Source organism: Mesoplodon bidens, assembly GCF_964165515.1.
Source record: "Mesoplodon bidens genome assembly, chromosome: 4".
NCBI classification, from domain to species: Eukaryota; Metazoa; Chordata; class Mammalia; order Artiodactyla; family Ziphiidae; genus Mesoplodon; species Mesoplodon bidens.
In genome coordinates this window covers 88,857,354-88,883,903 of record NC_138160.1, presented here as the reverse complement: position 1 = coordinate 88,883,903, position 26,550 = coordinate 88,857,354, and the positions used below count along the sequence as shown (strand labels likewise).

The 26,550-nt window shown below is 39.5% G+C and overlaps 1 protein-coding gene across 2 annotated transcripts in view; it reads left to right on the top strand.

Annotated features, from left to right (window-relative positions):
* The window catches only part of EFNA5 (ephrin A5), a 278,081-nt gene that overhangs the window by 244,805 nt on the left and 6,726 nt on the right, over positions 1-26,550 (top strand). The window contains exons 3-4 of one of the 2 annotated variants that reach the window (XM_081230589.1): positions 24,755-24,820; positions 25,218-25,298. In XM_081230589.1, the coding sequence (XP_081086715.1) occupies positions 24,755-24,820; positions 25,218-25,298 (147 nt within the window). The remainder of the gene's footprint in view (positions 1-24,754; positions 24,821-25,217; positions 25,299-26,550) is intronic. The other variant, XM_081230590.1, reaches the window with a different exon arrangement.

Genomic DNA, 26,550 nt, shown 5'->3' with positions numbered 1-26,550 from the left:
GGTAAAGACTAAGATAAACTAAGATTCTGGGAGTCAGCTCACTCACCAGGGTCCTAACAAATTTTTCCTCTGCCTCACAAAGCAAACTGTCTCATTTGCTTCATCTGTAAATAAGATACAATTTCACCAGGCTGCTGCAAAGAAGAACTAGGTAACCCTTTGGAGGGTTTTGTATGTCTTATACAACTCTAAAAATTTTTGTTATAAAATGAGTTCCTTTTACAAAGTGGTAGACTTTGTTAAGTGAGGATAAGAATCAGAAAGCCATGTAAAAATAGAGAGGAAACAGGCATGATATCAAGTGATAAGAAATATTCATTTTGGACCAAGAGTTTAGAAGGAAAATGTGTGCCTGGGGAGGAAGGAAAGAATAGTGAGTAGTTCCTGTAATATTCTATTTATATAACACGAGGTTTTGGGAAGGTACATTAAAGAAGTGGGTACCTATTGTCTGTGACCTTTCGTGCTTGTCAGTTTATGTTTTCTTCTCCCTGATGTTCAGTTAGAGTCTGATGAAAAAGGACTATATCTAAATGGAGCCATGATTTGGTTTTGATTAAAGGTCAACAGTGATGTATATTTAATCACTATTTACTACTTATAGAGTTAGACAGCAATCATGTTTTTAACCATATAATATGTTCTGATTCTTAGAAAATAAGACCATTATTTAATAGGTTCCTTTTAAAAATACTATTAAGTGCAGAAAAATAGATGAAAATGAGGAGATCTGGGTCTTGATGCCTTGCCTCAAGTTTTCCATATATAAATGAGTTAAAGTGCTAGTTTAATAAATGGTATTCTTAATATTGATATTTGAAAGGCAATTAGTTACTTTCCGAGTTTCTGTCAAAATTAATGGTAGCTACCATGACAAGTTTTTATGGGTACTTTAAATTATACATCTACTTGTGTCAAAAATAGTTCCTCTCATCATCTAGTTTGAAATACACTGGTGGTCGGAAATAGCTGACTGTCATTTACTCACAAGAGCATTTTTCTCACACTCTTTGCAGGATCAAATATGACCAAAATGTATTAAATTCGTTCACTGTGGTTCATTTAGAATATTCTACAAGGGTAAAGATGCAGAAATACCAGCCTGTCACTTAGAGAACCATTCTTTGGATCACGTCCAAGTCTGCAGTGGTCAGTTGAATTTGTTCAAAATATTTTCCAGGGCTAACTAGAAAATTGCTTCACCATTAGCAGGTTTTATGCACCTGTTTTTTCCCCCATAGAGTCTCATACCTGAGAAATATGGAGAAATGTTCTTTTCCTAAACTGAAAAACTCAGCTGTAGTCTAAATGAAATGGGATAAATTATCTTTTTCACAATTATCCATTAAAGGAAGAATTAGAATTAATATTAATCACAGATGTTTCATCAAGTTTTATTATCAACCAGATTGACTGCCAAAGTGCTTTCTGGAAGACATTTTCTCTCCCTCCCCTGCCTGCTACTGAGAACAAACTGTTATTATGGGTCCTTAGATAAAGATGAATGGTTTTGGCAATTTATTTGAGGAAATCTGTATTTTACTGTACATTCCACTTCAGTTCAAGGCGTCTCTGAAATGCATGGCTTGTCATCTCCTTGATAAAATTATACAATGAAGACAAGTTGGTGTCTTCCAACTTGATTCTTAATTCTTTCCACCATCAGAAACAGATTAATCAATAAGGAACCCAAGGATTATATCACCTGACCCATATTTTTTAAATTGTGGCAAGCCTTGTTTATAGATAAAATAAACAAAATGCCTATCTAATCTTAGAATATGAGCAGCTATATTTTTACCCATCACCCTTAAATTTCATTTTTATATCCACTCTCTTTCCGGAAAAATTCATCTCCAACTGCGTGACCCTTATAATAATGATGAATATTTGATAATGTCCCTCATCCATTTGCAATGTACCCCATAGATGAGTACTATATTCATTAAGGGTTTCCACTTGTAAACAATTTTTATCAATTCTAGCGAACTTAAACAAAAAAAGAATTCTTTCCCTACTAAAGAGATTATTTCAACTGAAGACCTCGGGATGGACAGAAACCGAGGCAATGCTGGGGATCTAGAACATAGAAACAAGTAAATAATTAGAATTATCTCATCAAGACCCAACCATTGGATTTCCTCAACTCTAACATTCCTCCGTTCCTTGGATCAGTCTACTCAGGATTCAGATTCCTGGGAAAAGGAATTTGGCATATATGCCTTTCCTTTGGAAAGAATGAAGAGCACCTTGACTGACAACCCCACCAAGACTGCATGGAATAAGGAAAGAGGAGTTCTTCAACGTTTTTGTTATTGTTGTTTGGTTTTTAACCTAAGGAAGTTAGGCAGTGATGCTGAGTAGGTGGAAACCACCACTGACCAAAACATAGGTATATTTCATTGACGAATAGTAGTGTAGAACACGTGGAATTGTTCAAAAGGAAGAGAAAAATCTATGTAATAAACCCTTTAAGTGAAAGAGGGGCAGAGCATCAATTTAACATTTATACTTCTAGTTTGTTTTACAATAATATTTTATCTTTGTCTGGTATTTTTGCAGGCTTTACTGTGCTCCAACAAGTTAAAAAACGTGGCTCGTATTTTTCAGTTAGGATCTCTCTCACATTTAATTGCTTTTCTTTCTTTTAATGGAGATAATATGAGAAAGCAAAGACTCCAGACCAACAACAAAAAAAAAAGGGAAACACCCTATTTCTTGACTTCCAGCTTTATTTCATTGACATCAACAGAATATAAGAAATGTAGTGGAATGGGGTAAGTCCCGTTTCTGCCACTGCCCAACTCTAGTCAGATTTGGGTCATATAACTGTTTCTTCAAATGTAAAATGAGGGGGTTGGGCTAGATTTGAAGATCCCAAGGTGGTTCCAAGGAACGAGAAAATTATTCAGATGTTACAATTTCTGACAATCAAGCTTAAGTTTGGGAAATTCTGGGTTAAATAAAGTTAATTTTTTTCCCTGTAAGACTTCTTGGGGCCTTAAATGTGATACCATGGATTGTAACTCTCCAAAGAGAGTGATATAATATATATTGTTTACCAAACTTACTAGATTTTGGAACTCTTTCTTCATTGGAGCATCTTGAGGGACCTGGCTTCCATAGGATAAGGTTAGATTATTTATAAGATCCCATTCAGCTTTAAAATATACTAAGTATGGGCTTCCCTGGTGGCGCAGTGGTTGAGAGTCCGCCTGCCGATGCAGGGGACACGGGTTCGTGCCCCGGTCCGGGAAGATCCCACATGCCGCAGAGAGGCTGGGCCCGTGACCCATGGCCGCTGGGCCTGCGTGTCTGGAGCCTGTGCTCCGCAACGGGAGAGGCCACAACAGTGAGAGGCCCGCGTACTGCAAAAAAATAATAATAATAAATAAATAAAATAAAATAAAATATACTAAGTATATTCTTCTCCTAGTCGTGGAAAATGTGGAATACTTTTTTTTTTTTAATGAAGGTGCTAATATAAGTATGATAGCAAGGACTATATATATATTTTTTAGATGTTGGGGGTAGGAGTTTATTAATTAATTTTTTTTTTTGGCTGTGTTGGGTCTTCGTTTCTGTGCGAGGGCTTTCTCTAGTTGCGGCGAGCAGGGGCCACTCTTCATCGCGGTGTGCGGGCCTCTCACTGTCGCGGCCTCTCTTGTTGCGGAGCACAGTCTCCAGACACGCAGGCTCAGTAGTGTGGCTCACGGGCCTGGTTGCTCCGCGGCATGTGGGATCCTCCCAGACCAGGGCTTGAACCCGTGTCCCCTGCATTAGCAGACAGATTCTCAACCACTGCGCCACCAGGGAAGCCCTGGAATACATTTTAATAGCATTCATCATCCAGCCCTCTCTATGTAGTTCGCGTAACCAGACTTGCTGTGTAGTTCAATCCATGTCCTTGCATCTCATCCTTTTTGGAGATGAGCAACAACTACAGGCTGGTTGTTTCATCCTTCAAAGATTCATGTGTTCGTAGGGAATTATGCCACTTAAATTCCTCTGGCTGTTCCTATGAGAGCTGTTTTAAGTTTTACAAATAAGTTTTGTAACTTTTCTGGAGTCTTATTTTAAATGTAGATCCAAAACATGAAAACAACACTGTGATTAGATCTGATAAGTAGACCCGTGTGATGCACGTTCACTTTGTAGTCCGCCATGGGGGTTGTCTTTCCTGCGATCCACCTATGCCTGCAGTCTGCCATTCTTCTGTCCTGTGTTATTTTTACTGAACTTCATCCCACTTCTGTGGACCAGTTCACTGGTTGTCTGAGAGGACTAGTTACCTCACCCAAATAATTCTACTTATAAACCTATTCTCAAATCCATCTCACATCCTCTGATGAAAATACTAAGTAATACCTCAAGAATGACGTAGCAGCAGGCTACAGGAAGGGAGGCACTCACTAATATGCCTTCAAAGTTGGTCCTGAACAGTGATTATCCTATTTTTGCAAGGAATACTAGCCAGTTTTACACTCTCCTGTACAAGGTACTAGACTTTTCATCTATGAAAAGTCTTTTCATCTAACAGTCTTTCTCTCATGCTGCCCACGTAGCCCCTCCAGGCCTTGTCCCTGCTGAACCCTCATGAGTCCTTCTGTTCCCCACAGACCCACGTGGAAAATGCCCCTGGAGCTTTGAATCATGAGGTTCTGCTCGCTGGGCTGAAAGGGTCCCCAAATCCTTGATATCTTTGGAAGCTATTCTGGGATGTAGCTATATAGGGGCTTCTTCCTATGCTAGTGATACCAAAACAAAGGATGGGGCATAGTTCCTAATCGTTCCTACCACAACACATTCGGTCCTAGGGTGAGCATGGAATAGGTATTTGGTAATGCTTTTTACCTGCCTTGTGTCTGATACTCCCTTCCGGTGAGCAGGAGGGCCAGAAGGCCCTAATTGAACCTGCCCCCTTGGAGGCTTTTAATGTCCTTGTGCCCAAATTTGATTAGGTCCTTTGGTTCAGAGTCGATGGAGCCACCCCATCCCATACAAAGCCTCCAGCCTCCATCTGTCTGTCAAATCCTTGCTTCTTCCTTCAGAACCCTGATGACAATTTCAAATTTTGTATTGTACTCTGTAAACTATAAGGTCCTGAGGGCAGGGACTTAGTGGCACGGGGAATGGAAGGACGTACAGATACAGAATAAAAATCTACCTCTGGGCCTCCCTGGTGGCGCAGTGGTTGAGAGTCCGCCTGCCGATGCAGGGGATACGGGTTCGTGCCCGGGTCCGGGAGGATCCCATATGCCGCGGAGCGGCTGGGCCCGTGAGCCATGGCCGCTGGGCCTGCGCGTCCGGAGCCTGTGCTCCGCAACGGGAGAGGCCACGGCAGTGAGAGGCCCACGTACCGCAAAAAAAAAAAAAAAAAAAAAAAAAAAAAAAAAAAAAATCTACCTCTATGAGAGTTCAGGGGATTCAGACACAGCCCACCAAGGCTTTGACAGTGAGGATTTCTGCTTTCTGGAATGTTTGATCGGTACAGATTGAAAGAATCTAAGACAGACCCTGCAAAATAGTTTTAAATTTTTGCTTTCTATTCTAGAGGAAGTTTTCAACTGAAATGGGATAGAAATAATTAATGTTGATTTTATCCCCTTGAGGAAATCTGAACAGGTCTGTATCATTTTAAACAAGCATGACATACGAAAATTAGGATTTTACCAAAGGTAAATTGCAGAGTGATCATTCCATTTACAGAAATGGAATTCTTTTCAGTAGCCCTTGAGCATTTTTTAAATGATTTCATTTCTAAAAACCCAGTTTACATATATTTTTCAGGATCAAATTGGTTGCAAGGAGCAAAAGTAGTTGAAAATTTTGAAAAGACAGCTATAGGGAATGGAAAGAACATTTCTTTGAGAGTGGGACAAAATTCCAGATGCCTGAGAATTGAGATAACATTTTATAAACCTCGTCCTCAGAAAGATGGTGGCAGTGGTGGGAGAAGGAGTTAACGTGTGTGTTATATTGCGGAGGGCGGGTTGTGGCGGTAGCTCTCACCTTGGCTGAAATTGTACATGTTAATACAGTTTTACACTGTGCAGAGAATGAGGGCTGGTAGCTACTTATGAGAAATAACAGTTCTTATAACTTCATTAGTTTTTCAAATTAGTATCAGAGACAGCTCCCACTTTTCACCGCTGTGCTTTCTGGAAATAGAATCATAAAGCAGAGAGTTGTAAAGTGCCTCTCATTATCCTCCAGGAGTAATATCTTAATTGAGACTGTGTCTCTGACCATATATTTGAGAAAAAATAAATCATAACTATGATCACCCCTGTGTCAGAGGCAAAGATGGCAGTAGCCATACCTTCCACATTTATTTAAAATACTAAAATTAGACTCTTTTCTATAAAGGGGACATATATGTATCATATACATTGATTTTACATGCACTCTAAAGAATATGTTCAGCAGATAAGAAGTTCAATTAGACTATTTCATAAATTTTAGCAGAACTAGCTATACTATAAATTCATTAATTATTTACTTCCTGATACTTTGGTTCTTTGTATTGAAGAGTAGCTTTGGGGATGATTTCTTTGCTCTAGTTAGGTCCAAGGTAGTTCGAGTGAACTTTTTTTTTTTTTTTTTTGCTTTTGATAAATGTCCCTGGGCCATGTCAGCCTGTTCAATATCCTTCTCCAAAGCAAGATGGACTTTGGTGGGCTACTTGGCCTCCCTGAAACCCTGAAGCTCAGTTCCTTAAACTTGTAAAGTGAGGAGACTGAACTAGATGGTCGCTAAGGTTCATGACCTTGAGTTTTATGAGAGTGATTTAAGCTTGCAGGCCGATGTAAGGATGCAAAAGTGCCCATTGTTTAGCTCTTCATGATTATGGTGATGAGATTCGCCTCCAGGTCCACATCACCCCCTTATGCATTTTCAGGCTACTCAGGGCTGTTGCTGCTCAGCATTACTCCAAATAAAGGCCACCAACAGAAACCTGACCTCCTTCTTGCACTTGATACTTAGCTGATATCTTGTCATCATCTGCCTTCACCCTTCACAGGAATGCCTTGAAAACAGCCATCAGGTTATTAGTTACTAGCTTTTTCAAAGGTACTTTTAAAATCATTTTGCTTTAAACAAATATGTTTTAGTGCATTTTAATTGAATGTGGGGGAAAAAAACCCACTGTATCTTGAAAAATAAGCCACTTATTCACATTTATAGCAGGCTTAAGGACCTACTTACATTGCAGGAAACCCACATGCTTACTCAGTTATTGGCCTTTTTATTTTACCTTTCTACTCTGAACTTGTGACTTTGTGGGCATTTCTAGTAGATCAGTGAGCAAACAAGCATTTTCTTGGGCTCACTTTGTCTTTTGCTCATTTATTCTTTCTTTCCTTCATTCAACAAATACTTATTGAGTGCATACTGCTGGCCAGATATATTTTAGATTCTGTGAATACAGTAGAGAAAAAAATAGGCAAAAGCCCTGCTTTAATGGAGCCTACAATCTAATGAAGAGCCAGGGAGTGGGGAGGGGGATACACAAGCAGATAAATAAATATGCGATATGTCATGCAGTTGGTAAATGCTAGGATGAAAAAATAAAACAGTAAGGAGAATAGGCAATATAGAGGTAGGGAAAAATCACTATTTTATATATATTTAATATATAATGTATTAAAATATATATCTCTATAGGGTAATCTATCTTTCCATATAAGGTGATCAATATAATTTTATATAATTATATATTTCGATAACTATATAGGGGTGATAAATAGAAAGTGAGTGATCAGGAAAGGCCTTTCTAATAGTTAACACTTGAGGAGGAACGTAAAAGAAGTGAGGCAGCCAACCACGTGTCTGTCTGGCAAAAGGGCTTTCTGGGCAGAGGGAACAGAAAAACACTAAGGGCCTGAGGAGAGTTGCCTGTCTACGTCCGCACGGTTGGGACAGGATGAGCCGGGGGGAGAGCTCTGTAAATGTGTGCAAGGGTGTGTGATGGATTAGAGGGCGGGGTCGTGGTGGACCGTGGTAAGGATCCGGGATTTCACTCTTGAGTGAGATGGGAGCCGTTGGAGGGTTTTCAGCTGAGGAGTAACATGATCTGACTTAGGTTCTGCCAGGATCACTTGGGACTCTTGTCCATTTGTCCAAAGTGGAGCAGGGTCTTTTATTTCTCTGGCTGGATGGGATCCTTTGGATGTAGTCCATTAAGAGGAGGAATTCTTGGAAAATAGATGGTGCAGAAAAAAATGTTACATGTGTGTTGAGTAGGACATTCATGGATCAAATACCTATACTGCAAGAGAAAAAGAAGAAATAGATACAAAATCACCCTTGGTGCACTTTATTAATGAACCCATATCCTTATTGAATTTAAGGTAAAAGTTAGTGAATCTGCTGAATCTGTTATTTTTCTGAAGCATCAGGAAAGGCGGTTGACTCTATATATATACAGGCAGGCGGCTTTGGGCTCAGCAGGCCTCTCCCCCAGACACAACCCTCTTGAGTTGGGTTTTGGAGAAGAGGAATTTCTGCTTAACATGTGAATTTCGGTTCTTGTGCCACAACGTTGTCAGCTAATTTACTTCTCCTCTGGGCCAAGGCTAAGGCACCACAGGGGTGGGAGCAGGCAAGAGCTGCTTAAATCCCAAGGGATGCCATGAGGTCAGAGACAGCAATGCCAGGCTGAGAAATCTCTCCTTTAAGGCTGTGTGTACTAAGGACACTGCCAATTTTCCGTTTTCTTTTTGGAACATTGGGTGACTGTGTTTTGTTTCATATTTCCTCCTACAGTGGTACATCGGGGTACTTAGGAGTACATCAGTTATAGTAATATAATATTAAAAGGCTTTTTCATGACATGCATCTGATTAGGAAATAGGCATAGGGCATGTCTCTGCAGCAAAACTCTCACTTGGTTTTCTTACTAAAACCCACTGAGAATGCTTAAGACTACATGGTCAAGTTCCACCAAGTTTTAATCTACCCCCAGACTTTTTGGAAGGACTTCTAAGAACTTATGGGAAATTATGAAACAAATATTTGAAGTGGGGCTGTCATGAAGAAAAGTATGATTTATACTGTAAACTGAGGTTGTGTAGTTTTGGCATCAGAAAGACTTGGATTTGAATGTCTGCTCTGCCATACACTAGCCACGTATGGCATCAGCTAACTACTTATCCCTCTAAGCCTCAGTTTCCTCATCTCTAAAATGAGGATAATAATATCTGTCTTGTAGAACTGTTCTGAGGATTAAATTTAAGAAACCTGGCACAGTGCCTGGTGCATAGAAATAGTAGATAAATGGTAGCTATCCTGAAATGAAGTTCCCTCCCACCAAGTTCCATATCAGTTAAGCTTAATTTTATGTTTCTAATTTGTATTTGGTCAAGCTAAATAGAGAAAAAGAAACATTATGGGGAAATAATAGTCTAGAGTAATTGGTACCAAAAGAATCCTAAAATAAAAATATAGGTCTTGTTATTAATCCCTTAAAACAATAATTTGTAACCATTGTGCAACAGATTTATTGATTACAGCATTCATTTAGAAATGCTAAACTAATGAGAACTTGGCCATTAGTTGTGATAATGGTCTACCATTTCGAGCTTGAACCATGTGTACTTATTTGGCCTCGTTTCAAAGTAATAAATTATTTCAAACTCATTTCATTTCTTGAAAATGCCCCTATGATTTAGGTCATGCTTTGGATTATATGACTAGTAGTCCTATAATCCGACATCCAGAATAACCTATATGATTCTGTGCTATTTTAAGACTGGGAAACTTAATACATTTTTTCAGAAATTGCATAAAGAGGTTAGATAGGCTTCTCAAGCCTCTGATTTATCTTTTTACGCCTATGTTTGATTGTTATTCCGTATTAAGTTTTATTTTCCTTTTAAAATAGCTCTTCACAAAGAGACTATACTGCTAAATACTACTGCAAGGGAATGTTTACAGATGCAAATAACTTCTATTTAAGGAGCTCGAGATTAAAACTTGAAAGAATATGAATATGGGATGTTTTACAGCATAAGGGGATATGTGAATATGTGTGTTCAGTATGCTGCAAAGGACCTCACATTGAAACTTGTTACTCTAATTTTACTTTAATTTAGATAAATTAACCATTTTTTAAATTGGGAAGCTGTAATGTGGAATCAACCTAGAAGGAACTAGTGTTCCACTTGCCGGTGACAGGCAAGCCGGACAGTTTCCACAATTTCATCTTTCTGATAAAGACAAGATACCTTTCTGATAATCTTTCTGATGAGTTCTTCATTGGGACATTGCAGTCTCCCATAGATGCTTTGAGGCTCCAAGTACATTTCAGTTCTTCACTTTTTTTTGCTGCTCACAGAGCAGACTGCTAATAAAGTTAGAGAAAAGCTGTGATCATTTTCAGACATCTTTTTTTCAATCTATTCGTACCCCGATGATTTCTTGTTTTTAAAGACTAACCTTCTGGGGTCATCCAAGAGGTCAGGCCAAGTTGTGCATCTCATTCTGGTGGAAAGCATGTCTTTGACTCCTGGGCAGAGTCAGCAGTCCTGCTCCTGCCCAGCATCATGGGTTCCAGAGAAAGGCCTGGTTCGGGCCTGGCTGAACAGGAGAACTAATGAACATGTCATGCGCGTCTCAAGTTTTCCAGGCTCTGGCACAGCTGTGGCACTTTCCCCCCCTGCTGCGAGGCACAGCACGCTGGCCATTTGTTGGCAAGTTCATATTTCACACTGCAGGGAACTGAAATGATTGAACAGACAGAAGAAGAGTTTTATTTGCAGTAGCCTACGTATCCCCAGACTCTGATTTGGCATAAAACATCTGCTTCATGATCTGCTTCAAGGCCAGTTCCTTTCCTCCAACAAAGGTTACGACTTCGGGCAAGCTGTGCTTCCACTGGCAGAAGGAAATTCACTCGAAGACTTGATTTAGTCAGAATCAAAGCATCCTGCCACAGAATTTCTTTTTTCAATTATCTCCGAAGAGGCAGTCAGACTGTAAATGTATCAGTATAATAAATGTAATGAAATAAGGCAGACACTCCTTTCCCTCTGTTGCCATCAAGGGGAGGTGCATCTACCCTTGGGCATCCACACCCTGAATCCTGTGAGACTTACCCAGCTATCTGCCAACATGCATATCTTGGCAACAGCACACTGTAGGGATGGCCCGTGGATGTGTTCCGGCCCATCAGCATGATAAACAAGCGCATACTTTGGTTTTACCTGCAGTGTTTACATCTTTCCGATTATAAAAACAAATTGGCATGACGCTGAACGTAATTATTACTATTTTTCATGGGGAGGACTCATCGTATAGCCTTTGTTTTGTGATAGGTCCTAATTACTAATTATATTTACCCGCGTGATTTTGTTATGCATAAGTCATATTTTTTGTTCAAGGGAGCCCTCGCTAGCCTTACAGACATATATACAAAATTAAATCCTGGCATTTTATTATGCTAGAGCAATTAGATGCCATCCTCATAATGAGAAACATGACATCTTCATCGCTCTCCTCTGTATTTTCATGTTGTTTTAATGCAGGCATTTACCAGAATTGAATACTGTCTTCCAAGTACACACACACACACGCACACGCACACGCACGCACACATGCCTCTAACTGAATATCTGCATATCTCCAAGGAGTCCTGTGGGTGAAACCATGTATTCATCTTTTTTAGTTCTTAGGCCACTTTGGTTTAAGAGTAAGAACTGTTGCTTTTATGAAGTGCCTTTTTCTATAAAGTCAAAACCTCACAGCAGTGCACAGAAAGCCAATGGTATAAAGGAGCTAAGTAGACTCTTTAATAGAGAGAGCTGGGTTGTAAGTGTTTTTGTTCCTACGGAGCAGATAGATTTGGCTCCATCTGTTCCATATTCATAACAAAGGAGTACACTTACAGGAGGGCCAACTTCCCCAGAGCCGCCTGGTAATGATCTTTTCACCAGAATGAAAGCATCTGAACCCAGTGGCTTGGCCCTGAGAAAAGCAGCTAGCAGGATGGCCCTTCAGAACCCTGATTTCCTTGCGACTCAGGCTGACATTAATTTTCCCAATATATAGAATGTACAAAAAGTTGATGATTTCTCATCTCCCTGCAGCACTGTGCAGTGACGAAGTTCAGAATGTGTAAGTTTTACCTCCCCTTCCTGTAACCACAAAAGATTTATAATTAGATAGTATGGGGGGAAGTTTGCACTTGAAGCATCTAAAGGTATCACAGGGGAGAGGCTGTTCTTCAAACTTTTAAGTTGTTTCTCTTCAGACTTTTTAATCTTTTTAAAACTGGGGTTAATGAATAGAAATATGAGTTACACCAAATAAGGAAAAACCCCTATTGAGTTTTGTAATTAGCAAAACTTCAAAGCCAATTTCAACTGAGACCCCTTAGATTAAAAAGATAAGTTGACCCAAGAGTACATACTTTTTCTTCTACTAAGCAGAAGAAAAATAAAATGAATTTTTTGCCCAAAATGCCATGCTATATACAAAAAAAAAAAAAAATTTCCTGTTAATATGACATATGGAATCAGTATCAAAATGTGATTCCTGGTATTAATATCATAGCTCGTGGATAGAATGCTTGTGTTTATATGCTCGCTTCACAGATTTCGTAAGAAATAGGAACATATTTTGAAGTATGGTTATCCTTTTCTCCATTCTGTGGACTTCTCAAATACTAGAAGCTTTAAAAATTACATCATTGATTTATTTACTATACTTCATATTAGAGTCATAATTGTAATGTATCAACCTTTTATTATCTCATCTTGGTATCATCTGTGCATTATCTGCTTGGTAAACGAGGCTTTCTGGCAAATCAGATAGTAAACAAATATCTCAAAAAGTTTGCTGCAGCAATAAAGTGGGCAAAGTTTTCATCTAGCTATGAGATTTCTCTGCATTTTAGCAAGAGGAAATATAAAAGTAATATTCAGAGAGTGAAAAACATAGCCCATCAGTCAGTGAAGATTTCAAGTTTCGACACCTTGGTCCCTTTGGGGTTTTTTTGTAATATACAGACCTGAATATTTCTGGCTTATTCAGGAGCTAGATGCTCCTTTTATAGGTCCTAGTATAATTGGCAGTTAGGGATTTGTTTGTTTCCTGGTTTATTGTCTCTATCCCAATTAAACTGTAAGCTCCAGAAGCAGGAACCATTTTTTTAATACACCACAGTGTTTCCAAAACTTGACACAGTGCTTGGTACAAAGGAGGCATACAAAAAAATTTTTTTGAAGGAATAAATAAATGAAGTAAAAACTGAATAAGCCAGAGATATTCAGGATAGTACTTTGTCTTAAGAAAGATTATTTAAAGAGTTAGTTTGGATTTAAATTTTGATATTTGATTTATTAAAGCAACAAATTAAAAAAAATAATTCTGTAAAACATCAAATTAGTAAAACATCAGATTAGTTTATACATCTTACTATTCTGTATATAAGGTGAGTAAATTTAAGTATTTGGCTCTATTTACAAATTTGGTTAATTAAACTCCTCTAACCATTAAAGATTTAATATATTTTCTTTCCTTTTTAAGTACTTAAGTTGACTATAAAACTTTCCAAGTACTTAAGTAATTCTTATCATTCATCATAATTTAAACTTAAAAATATGATGAGGTTTTAGTCCTCTTAAATGGTTTAAAACTGCATATCAACCTAAAATTTCACTTAGTCACAAGTCTAAATAGTTGTTCCATTACATATTTTAAATTGGAGTTACATGTCTGACATGTTACTCTAAATGGCCAAAGTATTCCTAAACTTTACAGCTTATTAAAGTTCCACATTCTCAGATGCTTTTTTAACACAAAATTTACTAGCTCTGTGGTCTTGATTCTTTTAAAAATGCCTCTACTTTGTTTTTAAACTCAACTGTGACTAAAGTATGGTTGTATCCCCGCAACACAATTGTGGGATTACGTTCTCATTTAACATTTGAGGTACCTTAACTTGCCAAGGCTTCTTAATGACTAGAGGGTTTCAGCCAGATGGCTTCACTCTCACCTTCCATCATAATCACCCCAAACATCACTTTCCTGTCCTTACTGAAAGCAGCCCGTGATCACCTGGATTCTAGCACCACTTGCCTTTATTCTCCTGTTTACTGGAGAGGCCTGCAACCCCTACTGAGGCTGGGTATTTGATGAGATTCTGCATGTCTTTGGCTTTAATGATGCCCACATTCCCTTCATTTACTTCTTATCTCTCAGACCACATACGCAAAAACATGAAAATAATACCTGCTTGAATTTTGTATGTCTCTTTGGGTTTTGGCTATCAAGTCACAATTTCCAACATCATTCCATAAGAAGGAGCCAGTAGAGAGGGCTGAGGAACCTTCCAGGAAAGGGGATTTAAAAAAAAAAAAAAAAAAAAAAAAACTTCTTTAACCACTCTCTTCATTTTTCTTTTTCATTCTAATCCTGAGTTTGTTTATATTTGGTCAACAAATCAGTTTGCAGCTATAGAGATTTTTGTTACCTGTAGACTAATCACATCTTTATCGAACACGTTAGGAACAAAGCAGTGGGCTCCCCAGAACTAAGAACCCAGCACAGCTCCTGCCCGCCGGAAACTCGTAACTCTAGCAGCTACATGCAGTGTAGCAGCCAGCTCTGAGACAAAACAGAATATGGGTTGTGTGCTACCAAGGGGACAGAAACAGACCAGTGTAAGAGCCCAGAAGGGTTGTGTGTTGGAAAAATGGAGAAATATCTCACGTGGCCAGAGCCAGCTGGGATTTTTAAGAGGCAAAGGGAAGGTCACATGAGAAAAGGGAGCCGGGGAGGTTCTGAGAGGAAAGATTGTTGGGACTAGCTGTTAATGTGGATTAAAGGAGGGAAAAGAATAGGAGGGAGAAAGAAGGAAATCAGGGTCAGGCAGATTATGAAAGACCCTGGCTGCTATCCGTGGTGTGATGCCCTGCAATGCACAGCCATTGACTTGACTAGAAATGGTCCTACCTAGAGACAACCAGAGCAAAGAAGAATACAGTCCCTATCGTTAGCTTTGATTTTATTCACTCCATCAACATAAATTCTTCATCAAGGAAAGCATTTTTGGTGTGAAACAAAACGTACAGTCCTGGTGCCTAAATAACTCCATCCTTGGTAGAACTCAACTTTCCAAAGAGAGAACACTAATTTGTTCAGGACTCTAGGGTTCCTTTAGGGGACTGCTGCCTAAACAAATGCTACTCCTGCCTAGATACGAATCATACCACCAGAGATGGCAGACAGTGGGGGAACCGTGACCTGCTGACTAAGAACAACCAAAGAAACGACTGATTTGTGTAGAGAGATATTTACCCAAATGTGATGCAAAAGAATATTAAAGACAGGAGTAGGAACCATTTACAGCAGCACAACATCCAGAGATGGGTGTAGGCATGGGTGCAGTGTTTGCACCGCCTCTGGACTGGTTTTATTTAGCGCCATCGCTGTAGCACAGTTAGTCTGTGCAGCTGCAGAGGCCGTCTCAGTGCGCAGCCCGGTTGCTTCTCTACAGGATTTATGTCCTCATCTTTGACAGTGTCCCTCTAATATAATCGCATGCTCACATTCTTAAAACGGGTTGAAAAAAAGAACTCACAGTATCTAAGCATGATTTTTCCAAAAGGAACAGGGTCTTTCACTGCCCTTTCTGATTTCTCTAAACTCTCACCCCAGCTTCAGTGCACATCCTCACATAAACCCCTTTGCCCTCCACCCCCAACCTCCATACACACAAAACTATGGGAGAATCCAGTTTGTCTAATTTAGGCTAGAAATAAAGGGTCACACTTGTCCCCCTGGTTTCCCTTATGCCTCATAAATAACTTTTTTGTGTGTGTGTGTGATATGCGGGCCTCTCACTGTTGTGGCCTCTCCCGTTGCAGAGCCCAGGCTCCGGACGCGCAGGCTCAGCGGCCATGGCTCACGGGCCCAGCCGCTCCACGGCATGTGGGATCTTCCCGGACCGGGGCACGAACCCGTGTCCCCTGCATCGGCAGGCGGACTCTCAACCACTGTGCCACCAGGGAAGCCCATAAATAACTTTTTGCCACAACTATCCAGAGCTGATCCTTTCCTCACCGCCCCCCCCCAAATTTGCACTTAGAACCAGAGGCTGCTTGCTTTAGGGAAATCGCTGTGCAGAGGGAGCGATACGGGCAGAGCTGATGGTATCAATCTGTGGCACAGTGAAATGATATTCTAGATCTAAAGGGATCTGTCACCTGAGTTTCCAAGTGCAATATAGAAGTTCACAGGCCCTCTAAAGTTGGTCATACTTCAACTTTTCTTCTAGAGGGGTAATCTCACAGGGAAACCAAAGCCTGTGTGGGTTAACCAGCGGACTGCAAGGCAGAAAACAAGTCAGAATGGGTAAACCAGGGAGAAAGTTCAGATCATCATTATACATGCACTCAAAACCACTAACCCATGTCCTTTCCAAGGCCCTTCACCAAGGAAGATAAGGATGAAAGTGGTTATGAAAGGTTCAAAGAAATACTATTAACTTTTTTCTAGGAGTTTCTTTGGATTGTATTAACTTGATGTTTATTAGTAATTTGCTGTCTTGCTACATTAGTGCTGTATGATAATGACATTGTTTCTGTTAATACTGTACAAATGAGTAATGGGATTTGTGGCTTTCAATGCTTATCAGTTAACTGTCACCCCAATAGCATATCACAGAGATGACCCAAGGGCCCTGTGTCAAAGTAATAATAGAAATAGTTCCTCCTTGGGATTCTAGGAATTCTGCGTTTGAGTTTTTGTTTTTGTTGTTATTACCTTTATTATGTGGCTTCTAGCTGAAGAAGAGTTCTTATAAGTGAATCATTTTTCCTGTCTTTTGCCAGATTATACCTATTTGGTAGAGCAGGTGAAATTCACCAAAATCACCACGAACAAGAGACACAGCTATCTGACCTTAAAGGCCTGGTACAGTCATTTCAGTAGTACTGCCTCAGGCAAGCCCAGGTCTCAGAAAAGAGTTACAACACTCGTGTATAATAGGAAACTTTTTTCTTCCCTAACTGTTCAAAGATGTTCAGTGAATTTTTGAAAAATAGTAAAATATCCAATTAGGAACTGAACTATATATTTCCTCGTATTTAAGGTTTTGTTAACAATTCAAATGATATCTAAGTGTTATGTTGCATTCTGTGCCTATGTGGGCTGGAATTTGCGAGTGATATCATGGAAGAAGATCAAGTCTAGGTTCAGAATCTGAGGTTTAAGCTGACTTAAATTTTTCTTAAAAAGAATTAGAAATGCTTCTTATAGAGGATATTTTAAAAGCATTCTCTGAAATCCAGGTTATTTTTTGGTCATGCCTTAACAGATATCAAAATACATGGGACTAGCCTTCCTCAATAAGCAGTAGAAACAAGTTTGTTGTCACTGTGCTTTAAAAAAGCAAGTAAAAGTTTGCCCACACTTCAAACAAATGTGTACAAAAACATGATAATGTCTTATTTGTTTATTCCTAGAAATCGCGGAAAGAATTTGTCCTCAGCCATTTATTTGAGGTTGCTAAGAAAAAGTAATTGATCTACTGAGGCTTAGCTGCTGGAACTTAAATAACACTTAGGTTAGCCGTTTGCAGGGAAACTTTGCCTAAGAGGGTAGAGAGATGGGGGGGCATGGGTGTGATGGGTGGGTACCTCCTATTTTTTCTTTTGTCTGAGGCTGCACAGCTGGAACTTATTTTACTTCTCTCACCCTGAACTCTGCTCTAATTTTTTGTCCCTGTTACAGTTCCCTGGTGTTGAAACCAAGATTTAGCTTGCAGAGTACACTCTACCTTATTTTACTGTTGGAAATACCCCTCTTCCTTTTCTAGTTTTTTAAAAAGAAACATCCCCAGAGCCATATCAAGGTATCTGTTGTTTACATGATATTTTAAATTTCTCCAAGGCTTCCACCTTTACTTAGTAACCTCATTTCCAAGTTGTACCTCTGGGGCTTTGACCTTAACCTGCCAGTGATTCAAGTCTTGTGACACAGCAGGCTGTGGGAGATGAATTGTGTGGGCAGAGCAGTCGGCGGCTGAGGTTGCTCTTAGGGTGCAAGCTTGATAAACCCGGGGCCAAAAGCAGGTTATTAAAACGTGACTTTTAAATCTCAGAAGGTAGACTGGTGAGATGTATTGCATCGTTAACTGGTGACTTTGTTTTTAATATGAAAATTAGGTATTGTGCTGCTTTTAAGAAGGGCAGATAGCCAGCTGCAAGTTGTTGCCGGGGTCTTCTTTCAAGAGGCCTAACTTTTGTTTTAAGACTTTTCCTGAGGATCTGGTAACCATTTTCCAAGAAGTCCATATGGCTTTGGTTAATCTCTATCCTATTCCCACCACTTCTTCTTTTCCCCACCCTCCACCCACATACGCAAAATGGATTTTATTGACTCATTAAATTCTACAAGACATTTTCCGTAGTACCATTTGTTTAAATGGGCTTTACTTCTTCAGCATTTATTGTGAAAAGAATATTAATGCTTAATTCTGCCATCACCTGTCTAATTTACATATATCTATGTTGTATGTGAGACCCCATGAAAACCTACAGAGGAAAAACTGGGCTGTGCTAACAGCTAATAGCCCATCTTTTCTTTTGACTTGCACAAATTAAGAAATATTGTCTGTGGCAAACACAATGGAAAACTGTGTTTTTAATACCCCCCCCCAACACACACACTCATTTCTTTGGAAAAGCAGCAGCTGATTATTTTTTAAAAATAAAATTTCCCAAAGTACCCAGGTTGACAAGGGACACAGAAAAGGAGAAGGATTTGGCTTTTGGAATTACAATTTGAGGATGAATAAGGTTAGGCGCAGAGGGATGATAAAATGAACTAACGAGTACAGGATTGGGCCTGAAAATGTGAAGAAAATATGAGAATCTCACCCCTCTCCTTCTAAACTTTCGGTTCCTTATGAAGAAGATTTGTTTCCTTGATTGCTTTTGAGTTGCTTAAGATCTCATGATGTTTATGTTTAACGTGATAGCCTGTGTAAAAGATAAATAGGAGTTTTTTGATACGAAGAGAAATTTTAACTTATTATTTAAAGTCCTCTTATTTCCGGTGTTTTCAAGCCCATCTTTATAATCTATTTCTCACATTTGAGGAAGGGCATTCTCTCTTATGATTTAAGTTTACGTTTTGTATCAAAGCTCATTTAGGTTCCCCCAGCAATTTGGAGTTAATGTGAGGCATCATGCTAATTACGAGAAACGGCACAGGCTGGCTGCATTAGCAAAAGCTAAGTGGCATGGGAGGAAAATGAAAAACAGTTTTTAAATGCCGGAGTGAAAACAAATAGAGATGTCTTGTAGTGTTTCCTCAACAGCAGTTTATAATTACCTCTCTTCAAGGCCTGTTTTAAGTGGACTTGTACCAGTAGCTTGAAAAGTAAACTCCTAAGGGGTGCGTTTGTTTAGACATGGCAGCAGAATCAGGGAGGAGCTGCTGTGTGGGAGCCTTCAGCACAGTGCACTCCGGTGCCTTAGTCCTAAAGCCTCAAGTGGGCATGGGAAACCCTTGATTGCACAGCATTATGTCAGTTAGCTCTTGAGTAACAAATCACCCCCGGATTTGTGGCTAAGACAGCATTTATTATTTCACAATTTCTGTGGGTCATGAATCCAGGGGCAGCTTAGCTGCGTCCTCTGGGTCTGGGTCTCTCCCAAAGCGACAGTCATTTGAAGGCTCGGCTGAGAAGGATTCAATTTGTAGCTCACTCTCATGATTGTTAGCTGGATTCTGCTCCTTGCGGGTCGTTGCACTGAGGTGTCAGCTCCTTGCACGCGCTTGTCTGGAAGTCTCCCTCTGCTCCTTGCCATGTGGGCCTTTCCACTGAGAACCTCACAGTGTGGCACCCTGCTTCAAAAGGTGAGCAAGCGTGCTAAGGAGAAAGGAGGGCACAGTCTTTTACAACGTAATCACAGAAGTGACATCCCATCACTTTTGCTGTATTCAACTCACCAGAAGCAAGCAACCAGGGCCAGCCCACTCTCAAGGGGAGGGGCAGACACAGAGCATGCATACCAGGTGCGGATTGTTGGAGCTAGGTCAGAAGTTGCCTGCCACAAGCAGGATGCCGCATCCAGCCGAGGGGCCCACAGTTAACTGTGTTGTGAATGCTACAAATATTTGCAATGCTAAATACAGCCTTTGGAAGTACTGATTTGGAGGCATTGAATGTGGTCCCCTTTATGTATCAAATTGGCTGATAAGTGCTGAGCCATGCTCACCTGAGCCCCAGGAGAGCAAGCAAACAGGTTTTCAGGAATGGCTGAAGTTAGAGCTCCTGTCTGAAGTCATGAAACAGAGCGAAGATAAGCAGCCCTTTTTTAGCAGGATACTCCAGAGGGCCCCTAGATTATATTTCATTATGTGTTGTAAGGTTGTGATGGGTACTTTGCAGATCATCAGGGGGAAGGGACTCTGTGGATTGATTTATAAAGTTGCTATTAAGATCGTGGAATGGGAGGCTGTGCTTGTTTTAATGGTCCCCACACCCCTACTCCCAGCTTCCTGACTCCAAATGTACATTTTCAGCAGTAAACTGAGTAAAGGGATATGAATTTGGACTATGTGACAAATGTTTAAGACATGAATTTAATTTCTCATTTTAATCTGACAAATTCTATTTTAAAATCCATGTATCTTTTTTTAATGGAAGTATGGTCGATTTACAATGTTTTGTTAGTTTCTGGTGTACAGCAACATGACTCAGTTATATATATATATATATATATATATATATATATATATATTTCAGATTGTTTTCCATTATAGTTTATTACAAGATATTGAGTATAGTTCCCTGTGCTACAGAGTAGGACCTTGTTTATCTATTTTATATACAGTAGTTTGTATATTGTAATCCCAAACTCCCTCCCCGCTTTTCCCTGGTAACCATAAGTTTGTTTTCTATGTCTGTGAGTCTGTTTCTGTTTCGTAAATAAGTTCATTTGTATATTTTAGATTCCATATGTAAGTGATATCATATGGTATTTATCTTTCTCTGTCTGCCTTACTTCACTTAGTGTGATAATCTCTAGGTCCATCCATGTCACTGCAAATGGCATTATTTCATTCTTTTTCATGGCTGAGTAATATTCCATTATATAAATATATATACACATCTTCTTTATCTTTCCATCTGTCCGTGGACGTTTAGGTTGCTTCCATGTCTTGGCATTGTAAATAGTTCTGCTGTGAACATTGGGGTGCATGTATCTTTTCGAATTAGAGTTTCCTCTGGATATATGCCCAGTAGTGGGATTGCTGGGTCATACAGTAGTTCTATTATAAGTTTTTTAAGGAACCTCCATACTGTTCTCCATAGTGGCTGTACCAATTTACATTCCCACCAACAGTGTAGGAGGCTTCCCTTTTCTCCACATCCTCTCCAGCACAGAAAATCCAAATATCATTATAGGAAGAGTTCAGGTCTAGGTTTCCTTCCCCTGTTGCAGGTGAAGACCTCTTTTTGGTTGCTAAAGCTCCAATTTGGGAACTCAGAGATGAAATGTTATAATTCTTTTGTCCCAGTTGCTGTTGGTTGGCTTCTGGAGGACCTGTAAAGCCTGGATAAAATTCCCTCTGATAAACACTCCCGGGACACCCTCACATGCCCAGATGAAGCTCATGCAAACCTCAGTTACCACATGGATGCCTCCTGGTCCCTAAACTGTGTTTCCTACCTACGTCCCCAGCTGGGATAAGCACAGCACAAGGACAGAAAACAGTTTGTCTTACACATCTTTGCGTCCACAGCACCTAACAGGGCAACTGTACATAGCAGTTTTAAAAGCGTTTGAGTGGATAGATAAAGCTGCAGTAATATATAATAAATGGTAGTAATTATTTACTATCAGTTTCCAAACATTCACTATTAATTTTCTAAGGAAAACAGAGTATTGTTTTACCTAAAATAGTGTTACTTATTATAAAGTGATGTGTGTCTCTAGAATCATAGAGATCAATAATACCGACCTCCTGACAAAGGCCAGACACATTTTAAGTTTTTACTCCCTCATGTCCATCTTCAGCCTTGCTCATAATTGATCCCAAGAGGATTTTCTTTATAAATTTACTTGTGTGACTATTACATTTTTCAGTTCCTCTGTTTTGTGTTTTTAATGCTTCAAGCCTCTGCTTTGTTGTTTAGGTGTGACTAGTAAAGCACTTTCATATTACCTTATATACTCAAATATTACTAATAATCGCTCTTATTAAGTGGTATAAAGGCACTCTCTATTTGTCAGGCAAGAGGTGTGGGGTTAGGAAGCCTGGAACAGGACATGGAATAAAGCCACACTCCCAGTTTTTTAAACCTTGCATAAAAAATTGAGTTTTCCTGACATATGGGAAAAGTTTTTACGCCTTCCGGTATTATTTTTGTTTTTCAACGTGGCAAACAAGGAACCCAAGTTATACTGACTTAGGTTAAGATTTCATGAGCTCAGGTCGGAGGCTGTGGAGTCAAGTGACTTAATGTAATCTGCACTGTGTACTCACATTATATGTTTATATTCTTTGTTCATCAGTCTTTCTAAGGATTAGAGTATAATAGTCAAACAGCATCATAAGGTATCAGTCACGTTATCATTGTCATACAGCTTTTCTGGTGATAGAGAGGAGATGAGGAAGTAAGGGAGAAGTTTGATGGGGAAGAGAGGTCTTTATATAAATATAAGTACATTTAATATTTTTAGTGTACAGAATAACATAGCTCATCCAGTAACTAAGGCTAATTGTCCCTCTTTGTGAGCTGGTGAGGGAACTCTCTTGAATTTTTCCTGGACAGTTTATCATTTGTTGGTGTTCAGTTATTTCAGTGTGCCTGCCCCACAATGATTTTTATGTCCTGGATTTATAGAATTTCTCCTATATATAAATCTGAAAAATGTGTGCTAACTCTAAGAAGTTCCCCCACTAAAACAAACATTTGATCTTGCCTTGAGCCTGTTATATCTTACAGTATCAGTTAAAATCAGCTATTGCATGTGGTAAATCAAGTTCACAAGGCTTGCAGTAAGTTCTTCTCAGCTCAGAAATCCATAGCACAGCAGCGTAAATATCCATGTGTCACTTTTTCACACCACCTCTCATAAATAAGATATAAACTATCTCAAGAACCCATGGTTTTTCTAATGAATTGGAGTCACCTATGTGTACTGTATTTGTGACATGCGCATTTGCAGTTGGGGTCCACAGGAAGGACATCATTTCCTGGATCAAACCACAGAGTGCAAATATTGTGCCCTAAATAACACACTAGTTACTGTAAATGTCAGTAGAGGGAGTTTTTCCGACTTTGATTTAATGAAAGCCTACAGCAAAGCCAGCTGTTAGCACTTCTTAACTGCTTGTCAGTCAGAGCGAACACGAAGATGGGGAGGGCTGAAAACATCTTTTCTGTATCTACTTTGGTCTAAGAATGAAGAGAGTTTTCAACAGGTGTTGAATAGCGACACAGGGGGTCCTTTCCAGCTTGATGTCTTTTAGGTGGTGACTTCATAAGTTCTCCTCCAGGATGTGGACCTGGAGTTACATGAGGAGATTGTTGGGAAATTAGTCTAGAGTTTGCATCTTGAATCCTCTCACCTGCAAAATCAGCATTTTAGTTTTCTGGGCTCACCATGAGGGACATGAAGAATAGAGGAGGGAGAAGGCACACTGAACACCGGTCCTCTCTTTGTCACTGAGGCTATTACCAAACTAATTGTGAGCCATGTGTGTTTTGACTGATATCATCTGCTCTTTCTGAACAAAGAAAACACTTGAAGCAAACACATAGGGAGGAAAGTATGCAGCACTCATGTCTGTAATTTTTGTCATCTCTAGAATGCATGTGTAAACATATGTGTGATTGTTAAGGGTCTTACTGCCTTGGAAATCCCTTTGACATTATGCTGGGTGTACTGAGGGGAGATCATCTTTCAAACGCAGGGGAAGTTTACAGTCTTATTATCTTGAAGAGGAGAAGAAAGTTTCTTCCTCAAATGATTTATAACTTGAAACATGTTGTCATGTTTTGGTAAGCCCACTTTATTAATTCCATCCTTCTCTGTGGCAAATTTTTAAAAATAAATGTACCATTGCAACCCAGTACTTTCTCAATAGCATATTGTACTTATAATAGCCTGATGGAAGTTGCTGGGTTCGGTTTAGTCATACAGAATGTGGAGCCAAGTTCTGAGTAAAACCTCTAATTGAATTACCTGCAAAGCACTGACAGACAGGCTTTCAGGACAGACAGAGGTTTGCTTTCCCCAGCAGAACTAGGTCATGTTTAAGTTGGCCTTGTAACTGTTAACTGGATTTTGCCAACGCTTACACCCTGGGCTCTGGTGGCTGCGGGCCCCTTTCCTGCAGCAGAGGAGGAGCTCTCTATGAAAGCAGGAGGACTCGCGCGGCGTTATCTTCTTATTTTAGAGAAAACTGATTACAGATCAAGTTAAACGCAAGAGCCTTTGAAATAAGAATCCAAAGTATTCTTCTGTAGACTACCAATGTTCTTACATGATTCTTTCTTTATTGTATTGCAAAGGCAAGATAGGTATAGGAAAGTAGCCCTTTCGATAGCAGTCAGTCAGTGTCAGTCTGAGAAGTATTTGTTTCATCTTCTGGGAAGAATTAGAGTAAGCAAGCGCCCATTGTTCATGAGAGAATTTACTGTGGACCATTTGCGTTTGAAAATGAATAATCTGGTGGTGTTCTCTCCTTTCTCTCTTGCTCTCTCTTTTTGTCTTCTCCACAGCCTCTGCAATCCCAGATAATGGAAGACGGTCCTGTCTAAAGCTCAAAGTCTTTGTGCGACCAACAAGTAAGTTCACTAAAATGAGCTTCCGAGGGTGGCTTCACTGCGCATGCTCTATTGTGTGGTCTGGTTCACAGCGGTAAAACTTTTTTTTTTACTGTAAATCCTGTGTGGTATCTGTTTTGTATTATCAACATCCATGTTTCAGTTTTCATCATATTTTTTCTCATTATTTTTCATGATGCCTTTATTTTAAGTACACAGCAGTTGCTAACTTGTTGTTTCTCAGACTGTTGTACGTGCACAGCAAATGGGAACAATATTGGCATTTGGATACATGCCACTGATTGTAAAACAGTCTCTCCATAAGTAAAAGGAAAAATTAGAAAGAAAAAAGAAAGAAACGGGAGTTTAAGGGTGTCTTCACTAACATATTTGGCTGTTATCTCTATTTTTGTTATAGATAGCTGTATGAAAACTATAGGTGTTCATGATCGTGTTTTCGATGTTAACGACAAAGTAGAAAATTCATTAGAACCAGCAGGTTAGTATGCTTAGAGAATCTCTCTTAACAAATGCATCTCTCTCTGGTGCTTCAGTACTTTTTTTCCTTTCTTCCTCTCCGCATGTTTGCATGTTACAGTTGCTCTGCTTTTGCTCATTGCTAGCAATGCTAATATTACTTATATTCTACCTCATTCCTCCAGTATCTCTGTGTAATGCATGTTAGATAAATTATGACTTTTCTTTTTTTTGACATGGGTTTGATACAATGCAGTATCCTAGTATAGAAGCCCCATCAGAATGCTAAAAGTCTCACTACTTTTTTACCATATCCTCTGAGCATGCTGGTGAATTACTGTGACTATTAATGGATCTGTTTTCATGTAAGACAGAAAAAAATTTCTACTGTCTGTGCTTATAAAACGTTACTTTTATATTATATCCAAATCTATGGATAAAAGTAATAAGACTATTGCACAAAATAGCAACTAATTCAACCTATTTAGTTTTCTCTAGAAATGCACATGCATCATTGAACTGATCTAAAGGACTTCATTTTACTTCAAATATTATTTGTGCTGTTGTCAATAGAAATAGGTCTGGAGAAGCATAACCATGTTGCCTCCTAACAAACACCACAAACTCACGCACCTGCTGCTCCCACAGACGTATCTGCAGTAGTCTGTCGAGCCAAACGTGATCCTTGATTACTGAGGCAAAACAAGTATTGAGGAGAAGTAAATCTTTTCTACTACTTCTATCTTCCATACACCCAAACTTTCCCACCATCACTATGAAGAAAAATAAAACCCACCAACGGGATCGTTGAAGCCTTTGTACTGCAGCATACTGTGGATAATGTAAACTCTGTAAACTCTCCATTTGGTTATAAATTCAATCTGGCTCTTTAATGAGCTAGACTGATTATGAGGTGGGGGGAGCCCTCTATCCTCTGTTCACTGAGGAGTGTGCCTCAAAGCCCCTGGATGCCCACCTACCTGTGGTTTCCTTTCCTCACCCTACTTGCTTGAGATCTTCACTCGTTTCCTTACCTATCTCCTGTGACTATCTCAAAGCTTAAGGACAGTAGAATTATTTCCTCTTCCCAGAAAGTTGTAAGCACCCTCTTATGTAAACAGAGACTTTTTTCCCCACCTATTTGCAGTAGGACTTACCTTTCTGATGGCCCTGGAAATTAAAAGGTTGTGAGGTCCACTTTATCCTTTGAGTATTGTTACTGGGACACACAGTCCATGAGCCTTAGGAAAACCTACCTTGAGTAAATGTGGTGC